The sequence below is a fragment of the Megascapheus bottae genome, chromosome 9 (genome assembly GCF_031878675.1).
Source record: "Megascapheus bottae isolate mThoBot1 chromosome 9, mThoBot2.hap1, whole genome shotgun sequence".
NCBI classification, from domain to species: Eukaryota; Metazoa; Chordata; class Mammalia; order Rodentia; family Geomyidae; genus Megascapheus; species Megascapheus bottae.
In genome coordinates this window covers 13,344,323-13,364,391 of record NC_143517.1, presented here as the reverse complement: position 1 = coordinate 13,364,391, position 20,069 = coordinate 13,344,323, and the positions used below count along the sequence as shown (strand labels likewise).

At 36.6% G+C, this 20,069-nt stretch overlaps 1 protein-coding gene across 1 annotated transcript in view; it reads right to left on the bottom strand.

Moving 5' to 3' along the window:
* The window catches only part of Nkain3 (sodium/potassium transporting ATPase interacting 3), a 518,782-nt gene that overhangs the window by 113,550 nt on the left and 385,163 nt on the right, over positions 1-20,069 (bottom strand). The window contains exon 4 of the mRNA XM_090338872.1: positions 13,115-13,312. Within this exon, the coding sequence (XP_090194998.1) occupies positions 13,115-13,312 (198 nt within the window). The remainder of the gene's footprint in view (positions 1-13,114; positions 13,313-20,069) is intronic.

The window sequence follows — 20,069 nt, the reverse complement described above, 5'->3', positions numbered from 1 at the left end:
TGTTGTTGTTTTGTTTCTTTTTTTCTTTTCTTTCTTAAGTTGGTATCATTGAAATCTCCTATATCAACCTCACTCTTTTCTCTATATATTCTTCTTATTACTCTTCTTATTTTGATAAGTTCTATCTAAGTTCATCTAAACTTTCTACACAAATACTCTATCTGTCTATCACCTTAGGTCAGTTATCCTTACATGATACCCTTTCTTCATTACTATAATATTCTTACACTACTGTATTATTCTTTTCCTACTTCTCTTGTCGTCTTTCGTATTATTTTTCTGGTCCTCTGTTCATCCTTCAACTCTTATAATGCGTGGATCTACATTTGATGGTTGTTGAGCAATGCTGTGTATCAAGGTGTTCAATTATACTGTAGGTCCAGAGGGACTTAAATACAATAGAGATTGGATTGAGGGGCTTATTGTTTTGGTCATAAATTGGTCATCTGTGATTGTATTAGATTTGTATGTAAGTGTACAAAAAGAAAGAGAGAGTGTTATTACCAATCTGAAAGAGCTAAAATCTATTGTCAGCCAACTAAAATGTCTACGTTGGTTATATCTGAAAAATTATAATTTGTTTAGTATTAATCTTGCTCCCATCCTCAAATGGGCAGAACAAGGAACTCAAGAAAAATGTCAAATCAAGGAATAGCATTTCCCACCCAACATAAACAGCCAATGAAACAGTCAGTGGAAAATCTAGAGGAGAGCCTTCTAAGTGCTATACAAATGCAATTGATAAACATCACTAATGAAAAATATGAAAACATAAAGAAAGGGATAAGGGAGGAAGCTACAGCTAAACAAGAGGAAACCATAAACAAGGTGATATATGAAAAAGGGGAAGCCATAAAGGAAGCCATAATAAAGGTTTTTCAAAGAAAAATGGACGAATTCATAGAATCCACAAACAAAAAGGTGACTGAACTCCAACAAATGTCCAAAGAGAATAAAGCTGCTGAGCTAACCACTCAACTCGAAATCAAGGAGCTAAAGAAATCCATACATGATCTAAAAGAAGAGATGCAAGGCATCAAAAATGAGCAATTAGAAGCAAGGGAGATGAAGAATAAAGTCGATAGCTTTGATAGCAGGTTAGACAATGCAGAAGAGAGAATTTCCAGGGTTGAAGATAATTTAGTTGTTATAGAAAAAGAACAGAAAATGAGTCAATTCAAATCCAGGAAATATGAGAAAACGCTACAGGAGGTCCAAGATACAATTAGGAAGCCTAATTTAAGGCTAATTGGTATTGAGGAGGGCCTGGAGAAAGAGGTCAATGGTATTGGAAATATACTTCAGGGAATCATCTCAGAGACCTTCCCAAATATCCAGAAGGGCAGGCCCATCCAGATACAAGAAGCTTTTAGAACCCCAAACAGACTTGAACAGAAAAGGACATCCCACCGCCACATTATAATCCAAACTGGATCAATAGAAGCCAAAGATAGGATCCTAAAAGCAGTCAGGAAGAAGAGAACAATCACCTATAAAGTCAAACCAATCAGAATAACCCCAGATTTCTCAGCAGAGACCATGCAAGCAAGAAGAGATTGGAATGATATATACCATGCCCTGAAGTCAAATAACTACCAGACAAGAATACTGTACCCAGCTAAGCTCTCATTCATAACTGAGGGAACAATAAAATCATTCCATTCCAGGGAAAAGCTTCAACATTATGTAGCAACAAAACCAACACTACAGAAAATTCTCAAAGATGTTGTACACATGGAAAACCAACACAATTGTAATACAGAGAAAGACATGGCACCTAAAACTCATAACATCTAAGTACCACAAAAACTATCAAGACACAGGCCATAATGAAAGCTTGTAAAAATGGCAGGAACTAATAAATATTTCTCAATCCTGACTGTCAATATCAATGGACTTAACCCTCCAATTAAACAGCATAGTTTATCTAGTTGGATCAAAAAACAGGATCCATCGTTCGGCTGTCTTCAAGAGACACATCTTACCCGAAAAAACAAACAACTTTTGAAAATGAGAGGTTGGAATAAACTCTATCAAGCTAACGGCCCCCATAAACAGGCTGGAGTTGCCATCCTCATATCAGATAAAATAGACTTCAAACTAAAATTAGTGAGAAAAGACAAAGAAGGTTACTACATACTACTAAAGGGCTCTTTCCTCCAGGAAGACACAACCATCCTAAATATCTACACACTGAATCCCGGACCTCCGAACTTTATCAAGCAAACTTTACTTTCACTGAAACCATACATAGATCGAAACACGGTGATTGTGGGTGACTTTAACACACCACTCTCACCTTTGGACAGATCAACAAGGCAAAAACTCAACAGAGAAACCTTAGAATTGAACAACTATATAGACCAACTAGATCTAACAGACATCTGCAGAATATTCCACCCAGCAACAACACAATATACGTTTTTCTCAGCAGCACATTGAACATTTTCCAAAATAGACCATATTTTAGGCCATAAAACAAACCTGGAGAGATTCAGAAACACTGAAATTATTCTCTGCACTCTCTCAGACCACAAGGGCATCAAATTGGAACTGAACACACAATTCCACCAATGAAAACCCTGTAACTCATGGAGATTGAACAACACATTGTTGAATCACCAATGGGTCATCGAAGAGATCAGAACAGAAATCCAACAGTTTACGAAATTTAACAAAAAGGAGCACACAAAATACCAGCTCCTTTGGGACACGGCAAAGGCAGTACTCAGAGGAAAATTTATAGCTCTGAGTGCCTACAATAACAAATTGGAAAAATCGCAAACCAACAATTTAATGGGTCACCTTAAGCTCCTGGAAAAAGAGCAACAAATCAACCCTAATCCCAGTAGGAGGAAGCCAATTATTAAAATCAAAGCAGAATTAAATGAATTGGAATCCAAAAAGAGTATAGAAAGAATCAACAAAACAAGGAGTTAGTTCTTTGAAAGAATTAACAAAATTAACAAACCCTTAGCAAATCTTACCAAAAAAAGAAGAGAGCATACCGAAATAAACAAAATCACAGACGAAAATGGTAATATCATGACAGAAATTACCAAGATCCAGAGTATCATCAGGGAATACTTCTCAAAACTTTACGCCAACAAATTTGAGAATCTAGAAGAAATGGACGAATTCCTAGCCAATATTAACAGAACCACACTGAACCAAGAAGCACTAACCCAACTAAACAGGCCCATTGCAAGCACTGAAATAGAAATGGTAATAAGAGAACTTCCACCTAAGAAAAGCCCAGGGCCAGATGGATTCACAGCTGAATTGTATAAGGTCTTCAAAGCAGAACTCACACCAATACTACTCCAGCTCTTCAACGAAATTGAAAATGAAGGTTCTTTACCAAACTCATTCTATGAAGCCAGTATAACCCTCATCCCCAAACCAGACAGAGATTCATCAAAGAAAGAGAATTATAGACCTATTTCTTTGATGAACATCAATGCAAAACTTCTCAACAAAGTACTGGCCAACAGTCTACAACAACTCATCAAAAAATTATACACTATGATCAAACTGGATTCATCACAGGGAGACAAAGGTGGTTCAACATGTGCAAATCAATTAATATAATTCAATACATCAACAAGGTCAGGGACAAAAATCACATGATTGTCTCAATAGATGCAAAAAAGGCATTTGACAAGATCCAATACCCCTTTATGTTAAAAGCTCTGGAGAAACTAGGGATCCATGGAACATTCCTCAATGTAATAAGGGCTGTGTATGACAAACCCACAGCTAGTTTTATACTTAATGGCGAAAAGCTAAAGCCATTCCCTCTAAATTCAGGAACAAGTCAAGGTTGCCCACTCTCTCCACTCCTCTTTAACATAGTATTAGAGTTCCTAGCCAGTGTAATAAGGCAAGAAGCAAGCACAAAGGGGATCCAAATACGGAAAGAGGAAGTAAAACTATCCCTCTTTGCAGATGACATGATTCTGTATTTAAAGAATCCTATAGACTCTACTCCCAAGCTCCTTGAGCTGATTCAAAGCTTTGGAAGAGTAGCAGGCTATAAAAGTAACCCTCAAAAATCAACTGCCTTCCTCTACACCAACAGTGAGAGGAATGAGGCAACAATCAGAAAAGCAACTCCTTTTGCAATAGCCTCAAAGAAAATAAAGTACTTAGGAATTAGCTTAACTAAGAATGTAAAGGACATTTTGATGAAAACTTTAAAACCCTGAAAAAGGAAATTAAAGCAGAACTAAGGAAATTGAAAAACCTCCCATGCCCCTGGATTGGAAGAATCAATATCATGAAAATGACAATCTTGCCAAGGGCTATCTACAAATTTATCGCAATACCCATCAATATCCCAATGGCATTCTTTAAAGAAATAGAAGAGGCAATCCAAGATTTCATATGGAATAATAAAAGACCCCGTATAGCAAAAACACTTCTTAGCAGAAAGAACAGCGCTGGAGGAATTTCAATACCAAACTTTAGACTCTATTACAGAGGTATAATTCTCAAAACAGCTTGGTACTGGCACAAAAACAGGCCTGAAGACCAATGGAATAGAACTGAAGACCCAGATATTAAACCACAGACCTATGGCCACCTAATCTTTGACAAGGGAGCCAAAAATTTAGAATGGAAGAAAGATAGCCTCTTCAACAAGTGGTGCTGGCAGAACTGGTTAAGCACATGCAGAAAAATAAAGTTGGATCCTTCTTTGTCACCCTGTAGTAGAATTAGCTCCAAATGGATCAAAGACCTGGAGGTAAAAGCCGACACTCTGAAAACTTTACAAGAAGGAATAGGAGATACACTAGACCTCCTTGGCACAGGTTGAAACTTTCTTAATAAGGACCAAGAATCACAACAAATCAGAGAAAGTCTGGATAAGTGGGACTGCATTAAACTGCAAAGCTTTTGTATGGCAAAGGACATAGCTAGTTAATTAATTAGGAAGCCTACAGAATGGGAGAAGATCTTCACCAACCATACAACAGAGAAAAACCTCATATCTAAAATATATCAACAGCTCAAAAAATTGAATCACCCCAAAACTAATCTCCAAAGAAGCAACCATCCCATTAAAAGATGGGCCAAAGACTTAATACGAGTCTTCTCTGAAGAAGAAACAAAAATGGCCTATAGACACATGAAGAAATGCTCAACATCTTTGGTCACAAAAGAAATGCAAATCAAAACAACTCTAAGATTCTACCTCACTCCAGTTAGAATGGCCAGGATCAAGAAAGCTAATAACAACTGATGCTGGAGGGGATGTGCCCAGGAGGGATCCCTACTACACAGTTGGTGGGAGTGCAAACTCGTTCAACCACTATGGAAAGCAGTATGGCAATTCCTCAAAAGACTAAACATAGAGCTCCACTATGTCCCAGCAATTCCACTACTTGGCATTTACCCAATCATCCAGAAACGAAGACACTAAATCCAGCAGCACAGCAATATTCATTGCAGCACTATTTACTATAGCAAAGATATGGAACCAACCTAGATGTCCCTCAGTTGATGAGTGGATCAACAAGACATGGTATTAGTATACAAGGTAATTCTATGCTGCTGTCAGAAAGAATGACATTGCTCCATTTGTTAGGAAATGGAAAGTCTTAGAAAAGATCATATTAAGTGAAGTAAGCCCGACTCAAAGGAACTTAGGCTGAATGGTTTCCCTCCTTTGTCATAATACGTAGAAACATTGGGCTCTCCTAGAAGAGATTTGCAATAGAGCAAAACCTTGATACAAAAGGCCATATAGTAGGATGCTAAATGAAAGGATCTCTAGGATATAGGAACAAAAGCCATATAATAAATGATTGCTGTTCTTAAGGTACTATGTTATCTCTCATCTCTTTTGCTGTCCCTTGGTTATTTCATATTGTTACAGTATCTCACTTTGTTACCTGATATATTGGATATATTTGTATTTGGTTATTTGAAATTGGACACGGAATGGGGGAAAACAATATGAGGGGTTGGGGTGGGGAGGAGGGAAATGGGGACCAAGACATGTGAAAGGGTATCAATGTATGAGCATTAATGCACCATCTATCTGGCAAATATCATGTAACCCTTCTATTATTTACAATAAAAAGTATATGAAAAAAGAATGTTGGATGCTTTTAAATTAGTTCTGGTTATTATGAAAACTCACATTTTTTAATCTAATAGTTATTCTAACCTAGGAATGAAGATAAAAAATCTTCCAACATCTATGTGACATTAAATTATTCTAAGTAAAATGTCATTAAAATTAAATTCCTTGCCTTTAATATCTTCATGAGTCTATAGTCACAATATTTATCTTGATTAATTTTTAAACAGATTTCAGAGTTTTATGTTAATGGCTTTTGTATTAGATATGGTTTCTAATAAAGCTTTGCATTTCTCTGATGAAACTGTATTTAAGTATACTGAACATCATAACTCTCTTTTGTACTTAATAATCAATATTTAAGGGATTATTTAGAAATAAGATGGAAGTAATTTATGAAAACTTGAAAACATGTCCAGATAATCATGAGCATTAAGATTAAAAGAATAAATTCTTTTGTTTGGAAATGGAATGAGATTTGTGGTTGGAAATACTAGCATATCAGTGATAAATGATTAACATAAAGAATAAAATCTAATCATATACATCTCAGTTTGGAGAAAGTTATAAAATAGAATTTGACCCTTCAATATTTATATGCTTTAAATGATTAAAACCCATAGATGCTTCATATAGTTTTTGGTTTACACAAGACAAAATATCTCTATAATACAAATACAAATACACACACACACACACACACACACACACACACACACACACACTGGGATATGATAAATTATATAGCGCTGTAGACACTCACATACTGAAGCCAAAGGAAGGTATGCATAGGAGAGGATCACAAAGTCTCAATAGCCATGTGCATATGTGTATGATAATATAAAATAATGTTTGCTAAAATGAACTTCAAGAAAGAAGCTTTTTTTAGTTGCTCTTGCTGCTATTTTTGTTTTCTTTTCCTGTTGTCTTATTTGTTTTTATTTGGGAGTATACAGGGAGGAAACAGAAAAGGTGGAACGAAGGGTGAACAGTGGTACTCATGGGACACTATGTGGAAATAAACTGTACCTCTTGTGGGTGGGGAAAACTGGGAGAGAGTGAAGGGAGAGGAGATATGGTTCAAAAAGTATTAGTTTCATTATGTGTTTCATGTAACTGTAACCCCTCTGTATATCACCTATACAATAACAATAACAATAAATAAAAGGGAAATGAAATGAAAAAAAATCACTAAAATCATCTAAGTAAGAGCTAGGAATTGCTATCTGCAATGCATGTTTCCAGAAAAGAAGTATATGATGTTTTGTAGACATGTATTGCCTGCAGAGTGTTATTAGTGGGAAAGTGAAGGTTACATACGGTTGAATTAGTTATGAAAATTGGACTAAGTATTATACATATGTCCAAAAAGGGCAGATTTGAGCTAGAATATCATACAGCTCTTAAAAGAATCAAAGACCTGAAATACCTCATTTAGGTGGACCTGCAGCACTATGTAGCCTACTTGGATATTGATGGCTCATGCTTGTACTCCTACGTACTTGGGAGGCTGAGATCTGAGGATAGTGATTTGAAAACTAGCCTGGCAGACAAGTCCCTCTGATACTCATCTCCAATTAACCATTCAAAAATGGAAAGTGGAGCTGTGGCTACCACTTTGAAGAGGTAGAGTATTAGCTTTGAGGAAAATTGCTCAGGGACAGTGCCTAGGCCCTGCATTCAAGCCCCTTCACTACATAGAAACAGTATTTGGTTATTTGAAATTGGATAGGGAAGGGGGGAAAAGAAGATGAAGGGTAGGGGTAGGAGGAGGGAAATGGGGACCAAGACATGAGAAAGGGTATCAATGTATGTGAAGTAATGCACCTTCTATCTGGCGAATATAATGTAACCCTTCTATTAATCACAATAAAAATATATGAAAAAATAAAAACCAAACCAAACCAAATAAACAACAAATCACAACTTCTAGCCAGGTGCTGGTGGCTCATGCCTGTAATCCTAGCTACTCAGGTGAGTAAAATCTAAGGACCTTGCGTCAACATCAGTCTGGTCAGGAAAACCCTCAAGACTTTTATCTCTAATTAAACACCAAGAAAGCCAGAAGTAATAGAGTGTTAACTTGGAGCATAAAAGCTCAAGGGCAGCACCCAGGCTTTGAGTTCAAGCCCCAGGACCAGAACAAAATCAAAAACAAAAAACAAAAATCAGTTCTATGATAAGGGGTAAGAGCAGTCAGATACAAAAGCTGCATAATATGCCTTCAGTCATATTGTTTAGTATGACTTCAGCATGTTGTAAGTAAATGTACAAAGGCAAGAAGTAGAGTAGTACTTAGTTACAAGGTAGGAGCAAGGGCACACAGATAGGTTTTCTTTCTGAGGTGATAGATGTATTCTAAATTAATTATTGAAAGTCACACATATCTGTGGATACTCTCACAACTACTGAATGATGCACTTTTGGAGGGTGAATTATATGGTATACAGAATAGGTCTCATTAAGTTATATAAAATTTCCCTTAGCACCCTTCCTAGACATAAATATTGAGAAATAAATGAAAAGCATAGTTCACCAAGCAAACACAAATCTAAAACATTTTATTGACTAGCCAGCCACATTCTTTTCTTGTTTCAGAATACAAATAAGTTGATAAAGATTTTTTTTTTGCAGTACTGGGGTATGAACTCAAGTCTCGAAGCTTGTTATGTTGACACTTTACCACTTGAGCTATACCTCCAGCCCTGCTTTTGCTAGTTATTTTGGAGGTGGAGTCTAATAAACTATTTTGGCTGGGCTTAGAATTTGATCCTTCAGGTCTCATCTCCCTAGGATTACAAATATGAACTGTCTAGGTGTGTCAAGGTTTTTTTTAAAGAAATATTGTTTCTATGAGAATTCTTCCCCTTTCAATGTTTTGATTGGGAATACTGATTTCTTGGTTGAAGGAACCTCTAAATCATTTGTTGACTTTGTTTTTATGAGGATGAAACTAAATTACAGCAACTAGAGACAGTGCATAGGGAGTGACTCGCCTACAATTTTGTTTCTGTGAAGCATGCACTTTTTAGAAATGGCTCAAGATTAGGTAAAGATAGAAGTCATGTATTTCATACAAAATTAAATCTCTGGAACAGTAAGGTAATCTAGGAAGAACCTGAGGTCGCAGAATCTATGACTTCCTTTTTCATCCAATTACCTGGAAAGCCAGCAGAGGGGAAACAAGTCTGATATGTTTAGCATTTTAAAAATATTGAAGCTCTGTATTTTCAAACAAGGAAAAGGTGACAGAGAGATGTTTCCAAGGTTGAAAGATAACATTATGTATTATTCTCGCTATAAATATTTTAACTCTCAGATAGACATCGTTTTTGTTACTTTCCAATGCTGGAGCTGTCAAGTTAACTCCATCAATAAAAGAAGATTCTCAGCCTCACAGATCAGAGGGATTTCCTGAACTTGACAATGAGCTTCAAGGAAGCAGGAAGTTCTTTCTCATGTTGTGAGTAAGACTGTAGTGACAGGGGAAGAGAATCAACTCTCAAGTCTGCCTGCCTAGATTTGAGGTCCACCTTCACATACTTACAAGATTTGTAGCATCAGGAAAATTGCTTAGCCTCTATTTTAGTCTCCATTTTCCTGTAGAATACCTATAATAATAGGTACCTCATGGGTCATTTTGAGCAAGCAGTAAGTTCAAATGTTGTAATGCACTTAAAGAAACCGTAAGCCAGGCTCAGGTAGCTCCCATCTGTAATCTGAGCTACTTAGAAGGCAAGGAATGGGAAAATCATGGTTCCATATCAGATGGAGTCTCCACAAAAGGGAAGCTAGACATGGTGACAAGTGCCTGTCATACTGGTAATGGTTAAAAAAAATGAAAGTAAAATGGTGACCATTCTTGATGTAAAAAAAGGAAAATTCTGACATGCTGAAGTTGATTGATGCATTATGATTGCTAATATCTTCCTGTGCTTATATTAGAATTTGAACATTTTCATGGATATAAATGTACAGAAAAAGAAACATTGTATATTGTATGATTTGGGAATATCTGTTGTTTGAGGTATCCACTGGGGAGACTGGAGCGGTCTTAGGATATATCTCTTGAGGGTTTGAGTGGATTAATGCAATTTCATAGTTGTGAAACAAGCTCCAATTGTATTGTATTCTAATATAAAAAGATAAAATATTTAAAAATGTTGTCTGGAAGCTGCACTACACAAGAAACCTCAGAGAGCACTGACTAATCCTTTTAATTTCTGAAGGCTTAACACTACAGTCAGAATCATATATGGATGCAGGCAGCTATGAATGTGGAGAAATTTATTTTTAAGTGACAAGGACTTTTAAGTAGGAATGTATACAGTTTATTTAGATTTCCCTTTAGGTTATGCTTTTATGAGACAGCCCAGCTCCTTATCAAGTACCTTCATATTGCTATAAATTGGAGTTGGAGTTATGGAGAAATGGCTTTCTGATCCTGTGTTAGTTTTCTGCACTGAAAAGCATTGAACACCACACCAATGTGACTCCACAAAGTGGCTTAGCAACATACTATGAATATTTTTGAAAAAGAAGATGATTTCTCTACATATTTAAGATTCTCAACAAATATTTTGATACCAAGAAATTAGCAAAAACCTTTGGCATTTAGTATATGATAAAAAATTTCTTTATACCTTAACTAGTTTGAAATACTTTAAGAGAAAATTAAGTTACACATTTAAAAGTATGGAATATATATATATATATCACATCTCATATGTAGCTTCTAGATTATAGAAAGGCTAGGCAATAAGGGAAGACAATCATACATAGATAAATGGTAGTATATTACATTTACACATGTAAAGATGATTATAGACTCTTATAATTTCCTTTTCAGATACCCTGTTACATGTCTGAGAGGAAATTGTTGCCATTGAGCTATAATCCCTTTCTTTGACTTCAATGTCGATTGCCTTTTGAAACAAGATCGCTAAAAGATCTTTGCTTTTTTTTCTTTTTTTTGCTAGTCCTGGAGCTTGAACTTGGGGCCGGGATACTCTCCTTGGACACTTTTTGCTCAAGGCTAGCACTCTGCCATTTGATCCACTCTTTGCTTTTACTTATTCTTCTAGTCTTTCTAGAAAATTGTAATTCAAAATTCTCTAAGTGTAGACTGGCATATTGTATCTACACTTATTTGTTTATTTGAAATAGGGAGGGGAAGGGGGGAAAACAAGATGACTAGGAAGGAAAGGGGGACAAAAACATGAGAAGGGGTATCAAGGTTTGAGAAGTAATGCACCTACTACCTGACGAGCGTGACTGTAACCCCTATACCCATTATCCCAACAATAAAATACACTAAAATAAGATGAGACAAGCAGATCAGGCAACAGTAATTTAACTAATTGAATAGACGAGGTGAAAACACTGTGTGGGTCACCTGAAGTGAACCATGCCTTGTCTTTCTATTGCTTCCTTCTTTATTGACTCTGCTCTTGGCCTCCCTGGAGCCAGTAGAACAATAACAAATATTACTTAGGTAGAAGTTTAATGGAAGCTTGATTAGTGGAGGTTTACATAGAGCTTGCTGGCCTCACTGTAAGAGAGCTTGTCAAGTTTTTGCAGAATGAGAAACTATATTGAGGCAAATAAGAGCCAACAGCCAGTAGGGATTGAGTCTACCCTGGGTATCTCAGTATCTCACATCAAGTAGGTGTCTGTTTAGAACAATGGTCACATTGTTCACCTGTGTGATCTGAATCAGAACCCTGCCCATATCCCTACTCCCTCGCCCACAGAACTCTTAGCAAAGAAATATTACTGCTGTCAGTAACTAGAGTTTAGAGTCACTTATTTCCTAGCGCTAGATAATAGTTACAGTAATAGCAAGAACTTCTAGAAACAACACTGAAGTACATTTCTCATTCACATACTTTTTTTTGATCAATCATGGGGCTTGAACTCTGGCCCTGCAGGCTGTCCCTGAGCTCTTCAGCTCAAGGTACTGTTCTACCCCTGGGCCTGGGCATTGTCCCTGAGCTCTTCAGCTCAAGGCTACCACTCTACCCCTTGAATCACAGCACCATTTCCCATTTTCTAGTGGTTACTTGGAGGTAAGAGCCTCATGGACTTTAGTGCCTGGGCTGGCTTTGAACTCTAATCCTCAGATCTTAGCCTCTTGAGTAGTTAGGATTACAGGTGGGAGCCACTGTGCCCGGCACACATATTTCTTTTGTATCTGTTGTTTATTTTTGAGGTTGCATCTCTTAGTTTAAATCTAATTGGAAATGAGATGGTTAGTTATGTGAAAGTGTGGTTGATAATAGCTGTTTTCTATTCTGATCAAACTAAATGACAAGTCTTTGGTGGGTCTCAAAGACATGTCATTCTTGAATAACAAGAATGCAATCATTACCTTAGTTATGTAACTGTAACCCTTCTGTATATCACTTTGACAATAAAATTAAACTAAAAATACTATATTAAAGAAATAAATCTTAATAAAATATTTTAAACTAATCATACAGAACAAGTGGCCAAACTATGGGTAAATCAGTCTGATAGAAAAAAAAAACTACTTTGAAGGAATTTTATAGATACAAAGCACATACACCTATGATCTATGATCAAGAAAATTCTGTTCCTTGTTATTGTATGTGGAACTGTATCCAGATACCAATGCTAAGCAGCTCATGGGAGATTTTTTTTTTTTAGTTGGCAGTACTTATTTGAAATGTGAGGTTACTTAGATTGAACAAATGGCAGGAATGGGGGAGGGAATATTTCCATCTTTCTTTCTCTGGAAAAAAATAGGCATTATTACAGGAATGCATTAGTAGCCATGTCTGGGGTAGCGAGTGGATAATGTTCTTCTTTCGGAGATTGTCATATTATTTCATTGAATCATGTGGCTTGTATCTAAGTTAGCCTAATGATACCACAATCACAGCCATATCTGCAGTAGTGCTTTTTGTGTGTGCTTATTTGTGACACTGCTTATCAGGCAGGTAGATAGAAGGTGCCAGGAAGAAAAGAGTCCTGATCAGACAATGGCACAGAAGTGACACTTACAGAGAGCAGTATTTGAACAGCACTGTGGATGACCTCCATGTACTGGAAGCTGAGGGAGCAGCCAGTGACAGAGACGTATGTGTAGTCATCCATCATGCCATGCGCTGACGGAGGCAGCACTCTCCGGACACACCCAGGCCCGTGTTCCCGCCACCACGATCGGTGCACAGAGATGTTGAAGGTCATCAAGTCTGTATCCTAGGTGGGCAGGAGACAAGAGAACAAAAAGACGTAACTATATTACCTCACTTTTGGCTTTAAACTTGGGAAGGATTCAGGACAGATGGAATTGTTGACATGATTTACATACACAGTGGTATGCAGTGTCAGGTCAAACTTAGGGAAAGGTAGTGAGATGTTCTGTGAATGATAATAATGTGGTAAAATTAGCACACACCAAAAACTCTGATGGGAGACCTTCTCTGTATGTTCATTTAAAAATATTTCGCTGTTGGGTACCTGTGGTTTATCCTGGCTAAGCTGAGATTAAAGAGGTTGAGATGAAAGGATGGGGTTTCAAAGCTAGCCTGGACAAATCTGTGAGATTCCATCTAGCCTGACTAAAGGCCTGGCTCAAGTGATAGAGCACCATCTGTGTAATCAAACATGGTGTGAGCATATAGACCTTAGCCCTTAAATTAAACTCTGCCTGACTACTGGCACATCCATGCATTTGTGTAAGCACACCCGCATATGCAAACAAAAGTATTTTGAAACCTTTTTGCTACATTTTGTTGTAGTATTATTGTTGACATCACAGCCATCATCAGCTAATTGAGTATTTTATAGCCTGATAGGTATTGCTCTAAGTAAATTACATGACTACACTTGTTCCTGAGACCTCATAGGGGTTTGGTTCTAGGAAACTACTGTAGATAGCAAAATGTGCAAATTCCATAGACAGTGCTGGCATATAAGCTATGGGTATCCTCTCTTACACTTGAATAATCTCCAGACTACTTATAATTGTTTTGTTGCATTGTTTAAGAAATAATGAAGTCAGGAACTGGTGGCTCATGTCTGTTATCCTAGCTACTCAGGAAGCTGAGACCTGAGTACGGGGCAGCAAAGTTCCCTTGACACTCTTATCTCCAATCAGCGACTCAAAAATGGGTAGTGGAGGTGTGGTTCAATTTTAGAGCACCATTCTTGAGCAAAAAGTCCTCAAGGACTGAGTTCAAGCCCCAGGATTGGCAAAAAAGAAAAAGAAAAAAATAGAATAAGAAGGAAGAAGTATGTCCATGTTCAGTACAAATACATTTTTCCTATTTTATTATTTTCAATCTTAGGTTAGTTGAATTTATGGACATGAAACCTAAAAATATAGAAAACTAACTGCATATTCTTCAATTGCACACCTAGTAAATATTTATATCCTAGTCCCTGGAATCTGATTGTATTTCAGATGACAATACAGGATCTGGCTTTGTGATTCAGCTATGATCAGGGAATGGAGAGATTATCCTGTATTATCATGTAGGTTCTGAGTGCGATTACCAATATTCTGATTAGAGAAAGATAATATGAGGAAAAGGCAATGTGACCAGAGAGGCAGAGACTGGGGAAAGCTAAGAAATGTTATTGGCCACAGGAAGCAGACACAGCAGGAAGGATTCTCTTCTTAAATTTGAGAGAAAAGTCAAGTTTCCCAACACTACAAATTCTGCTCAATGAAACTCATTTCAGACTTCTAGAATTATGACAGAAGATATGCTTCTTGTTTAATATTACCTTTGGGGTAATCACAGCAGTCTAAAGAAACTAACATCACTAAGGAAAGTCAGTCAGAGAAAGGTAAATCAATTTGCTTCAGGAAGCACACAGCAGTGGGAAGGACTTGATCCTGTTGTACCCTGTACTTTTAGCTGTATCTTTCACCCTATCTCACTGTCTAGTCAGAATGTCCTAACTTCTGACCACTTGACCTATCTGAAGGGAGCTAGGATTTTCCTCCCTTGCTGTCTCTAAAAATTAACATTACAGAAAATAGATATACCAAAGTAGCCACTGCTTAATTTTTACCTGTTGAAATGACTCCAAAGTTCTTTTTTTATGGTAAAGACAAAGTTCCTTTTTTGTGTGGTACTGAGGGGTTAAAGTTATGTAAGTAAGGTAATGAGTACATTTCTTTTTTTTTCTTTTCTCAAAGATGATCTTTGGCATAGGCTCAAGTATATTTTAATTAAGCATCCAAAGCCCAGAATGTTTCATGCCTGAGTCTGAAACTTTTAAAATGACAACATGAAGGCATCAATGCAAAATTCCACAACTGATCTAATGGGACAGGATATAGTCAGAATGCAGACACAGAAAAATTTGTATAAAATTAACTTCAAGATATATATATATATATATATATATATGAAACAAAATAATTTTGTGTTCAGGTTTAGATCTAATTTTGAAGATATCCCACATATATATATATATAAATATTCCAATATTTTTCTGATGACTGAAATCTGAAACATTGCTTGTCCTAAGCAATGATACTCAACTTGCATTTCTGTAATGTCAGCAATAATAACCTAAGAATGTAATATATATATGTATACTATATATGTATATATGTGTAATTATAGTGTATGTATATATAAAACATATGTATATATCCTAATATTGTATATATGATATGTATAACTATATAAATTATAATACATATAGAAATATGTGTATATTATACATCAAATTATATATATTGTACATTATATGTACATAATATAGAATATATACCATATTATATGTATGATATATAATATATAATTTATAATACTTGAGCAACATATATATTACATAAAATATTATATATTATGTATTTTAAATTATGAATTATCTAACATGTAAATGCATATTTTAATTTGTATATTTTAATATATATATATTTGTCATGAGCAGTTAGATGAAAAGATGAGAAAAAGGTTATTGCTCTGCAAATAAAGATTATTACAGCCTATGAGAAGCAGAAGCAGGGAGGGATGATGCTGAAGAGTGGCTGATGGCATTGCCCCAGGTGATAGTGCCATGGGCTAGGGGTGCAGCAAAACGGTCAATTTCTGCTGTCTTCCTAGGCCCCTGACTTTCTGAGCAAGCTTGCTCAGGAATGACTTCCTGCTAGGTGTTGTGCCAGGGCAGGAACCTTCCATGGCCTTTCTGAAGAGGTTAGGGGCTGCAGGGCTACTATGGTAGCCCATGTAATACTCTAAGTACTTTGAAGCCTTCCTTGAGGACTGTCTACCTAGAGGCATGGACTTCTCCCCAGTTCTTAAAAGTCAGATTGTAATTCTGAAACCTTAACGGATGTGGTGGAGAATGGAAAGCTGATACTGAAAGTCATCAGAGTAGATCTTGGAGTCAGGATAGGAGAGGGAGCCTGCCTTTATTTTCTGCCATATATGGAAAGAAATTTTTGAGTTAGAAGCATTCCCAATGAAAGTTAGTGAGAAATCCTCCTCTGAATTCTCAGATTTTCCTCAGTTTAAGCAAGCCAAAGAAATTTTATGTCTTTTATTACATTAATAACAAAGCATATTACATCCTTTTTTTGGTTGTTGATTTGATATTCAATTACTTTCACAGTAACAGTGCTTTATTGATAATAAAACATTCACTTCATATTTGGAAATTTTTGCCTGTCTACAAGTATCATTTGCAGTTACCCTGTGAAGGGGAAATATTGTAGAAAAATAATTGCTTTAGCTGATGCTTTCAGTTTAAGATGAGGCAATTTACCTAAAGGCAAACTTTAGGGATGCACCTTGATTGCTCCCTTTCCTGGTCATCAGCTTTAATCTCTTACAGTTAGTCTTGATCACTATAAGAGGAGCTGAGTGCCATTACCTCTTGATAGAATTCATTAGCTCAGAATGAATTAGCATGAGATCAAAATTCATAGCAATTCCTTTTCTTTAAGCATTCATCTCCAGACAACTTTTCTGTTGCAGAGTGTAAGTTCAATATGACTTTGACTCAACTTTTTTTTTTTTTGCCAGTTTTGGGGCTTGAGCCCAGGACCTGAGCACTGTACTTTGATGGGCTTTCTCAAGGCTAGCATTCCATCACTTGAGCCACAGCAATACTTCCAACTTTTTGTATGTATGTTGTGTTGAGGAATTGAACTCAGGGCTTTGTGCATGCTAGGCAAGCACTCTACCACTAGGCCAAACTCCCAGCCCAATGCACACATTTTTAACGAGCTTACTTTTCTAAGGGAATGTGTTACTATGTTAGCCATTCCTTATTATAACATCAAATGTAACTAATTGTTTTAAGTTTTGAATTGAAAATCATAGACAATAGTATTTGAATTTGTGCACATACATGTGAAAAATACCAGAATACAATATGTTACTGAGACCAACATCTCTTTACTCATCTTCTATCTGGAGCTATTTGCTAAAAGCAGGACACAAATTTCCAAATATGTCTCTTTCTATCTCTTTTGGAAAAAACAAAGATTGATCATTTGAGGTATTTTTGGAAGATTAGGGAACAATACCCAGATAATACACAAAACAATCTTTATTAACCAGCTTTACCTTTGTTAGCTTCTCCTATCTGTCTTTCTCCACTTCCCTGGGTTCTTTTTGTTCGTTTAAACCTGAATTGTAAGTCACCTCCTTGAGAATTACCCATTTCTTGACTGCCTCTCATGTATATGTGAAATATACATGTCAGAAAATGCTTGTTTTTCTCTTGTTAATCTGTTACTTGTTATAAAGCTTTCTGTTAAAACCACAGAAGGTTAGATAGAAAGATTTTTTTTCTCCCATATGTATGATCACCAAAGGACAGTAGAGCAAAGAGGGAACAGATCGAGGACAGAAGAGAAGTCAGAAAATGAAACCTAGCAGGATGTGGGAGGTGTGATTAAAGTTCATGAGAACCTTAAGGCTCTGAGGGAAGGGATTTGGTGATATTTTGGAGGGGATGGTTGGGAGTGATGGTAATTAGAAAATAGAATTGTAGACAGGACCAAAAGCTACTGGAATTGTGAACACAAGGAGAAACAGGTGCAACGTAGGATCTTTTCACAATGACAGAGCTGTGACTTGGAAATTGATTCCAGAATATATGCCCTTTTCTGCAATAGTTATACAGGCAAATATTAAATGTTCAGGAATACTTCCTCTATTACTGTAAATCCCAAATTTGTCCTCATTCTTCAAACCTATGAATCATACACAAAAATTCCAGTCTATATTTATTCTGTACTTTGGCATGGTTGCCCATATATTATTCACAGTAATTGTGGTCAAAGTGTTAGAGCTGCTCACAGCTCAGGTACACATTTCTTTAGTGTATACTACTATATAATTTCTCTCATTAATCAAAGAGCTACTCTTTCTCTTTTCCTGTTTATTCTTTTAATTATTGCTGTTTTTTTTGAGAATGGTATTGGGGCTATAACTCAGGGCTTTGTGTTTGTTAGGCAGGGGATCAAATATCTGAGTCATTCTCCCATTCTTTTTCACTTTAGTTATTTTTCATATGGAGTCCTGTTTTTTGTTTATGTTGGCTTGGGACCCAAATCATCTTACTTCTGTTTCTGTCTCCACATCAATCTGATGAGGAGTATGCCAGTTTCTTTGGGTGTGTCCCTTATTCAAAGGAATTTTATTTTGGTATTTCCAAACATGCATATGATGTATTTTGATTACACTCACCTCTTCTATTGCAGGGTTAAAAAAATCCTCCTCCCTTTTAAAAACAAAATTTGAGAGAAATGGGGGGTGTAGGGAGAATGATGGAAGCTGTGGCACTTATCAAGATACATTGTACTCATAATTATGAAAGGGAGGGGGGATATAAGATGAGGGGAGGGGGTTGGGGAAGAGAAATGGGGACAAAAACATGAGAAGAGGTATCAATATGTGTGAAGTAATGCTCCTTCTATATGGTGAATACAATAAAATATGAAAAAAGAAAGATTGTACTCATACATTAACATGCTGAAACCTTTTTGTATAACTATTTAAAGATAATAAGTAAATAAATAATTAATTCCCAAGAATGGGTGAAAATCAAGCTTGGTGGAATTCTGTTTTATACATGTATATGGGGTACTTGGATCACACTCAGCCATATCTTCCTTCTATCCTTGCTTTGTGGGATGGAATCTTGCCAGATTTAGATTCTGTCTGGCCTTGAACCACAATCCTTCCATTTCTGCCTTCCAGAAAGCATGTGTCACCATGTTGAGATTTCTTTTTTTCTTTTTTTTTTTTGCCAGTCCTGGGCTTGAGCTCAGGGCCTGAGCACTGTCCTTGGACTTTCTCAAGGCTAGAGCTCTACCACTTGAGCCTCAGCACCACTTCTGGCTTTTTTCTATGTATGTGGTACCGAGGAATCGAACCTGGGTCTTCATGCATGCTAGGCAAGCACTTTAACCACTAGGCCAAACTCCCGGCCCCCATGCTGAGATTTCTATGACCGTTTTCTAATAAGGATTTCAGATAGTTTAAAATAAATATGAAGATAAAACCAAACCTTACCATTTCTTTCCATTGCAATCAACTAAACTCAATTCTTGTCCACCAAATAGTTTCCCTTATTACTTCCAGAATAAGTTATTAAAAATATGTCAATGCTTCCCATTGCCACAGGTAAAGGATTTACTCTTTGGCACAACCAACTTCTTCTAACCATCCATCCACATTCATAATCCATGCTCTAGACACAGTGAGGTTCTTTCTATTTCCCATGCGATCAGTGATTTCCAGCTGCTTGATCACCACAGCTGCAGTTTGATTTCCAAAAAACATTGTTGTTCATTTTCATCATTCTCTGAATTCTCCATTCTCACTCTCTGAATTCAACTCCTCCTCATTCTGGTTATGGCTCCCTCCTAGTTATTTTCAGATGTCAGCACACACATCACTTTCTTATGACTTATCCCTAGTCCTTTAGCCTGGGTGGATAGTACCCACTCTGTACCCAAGCTTCTGGCAAAATGACA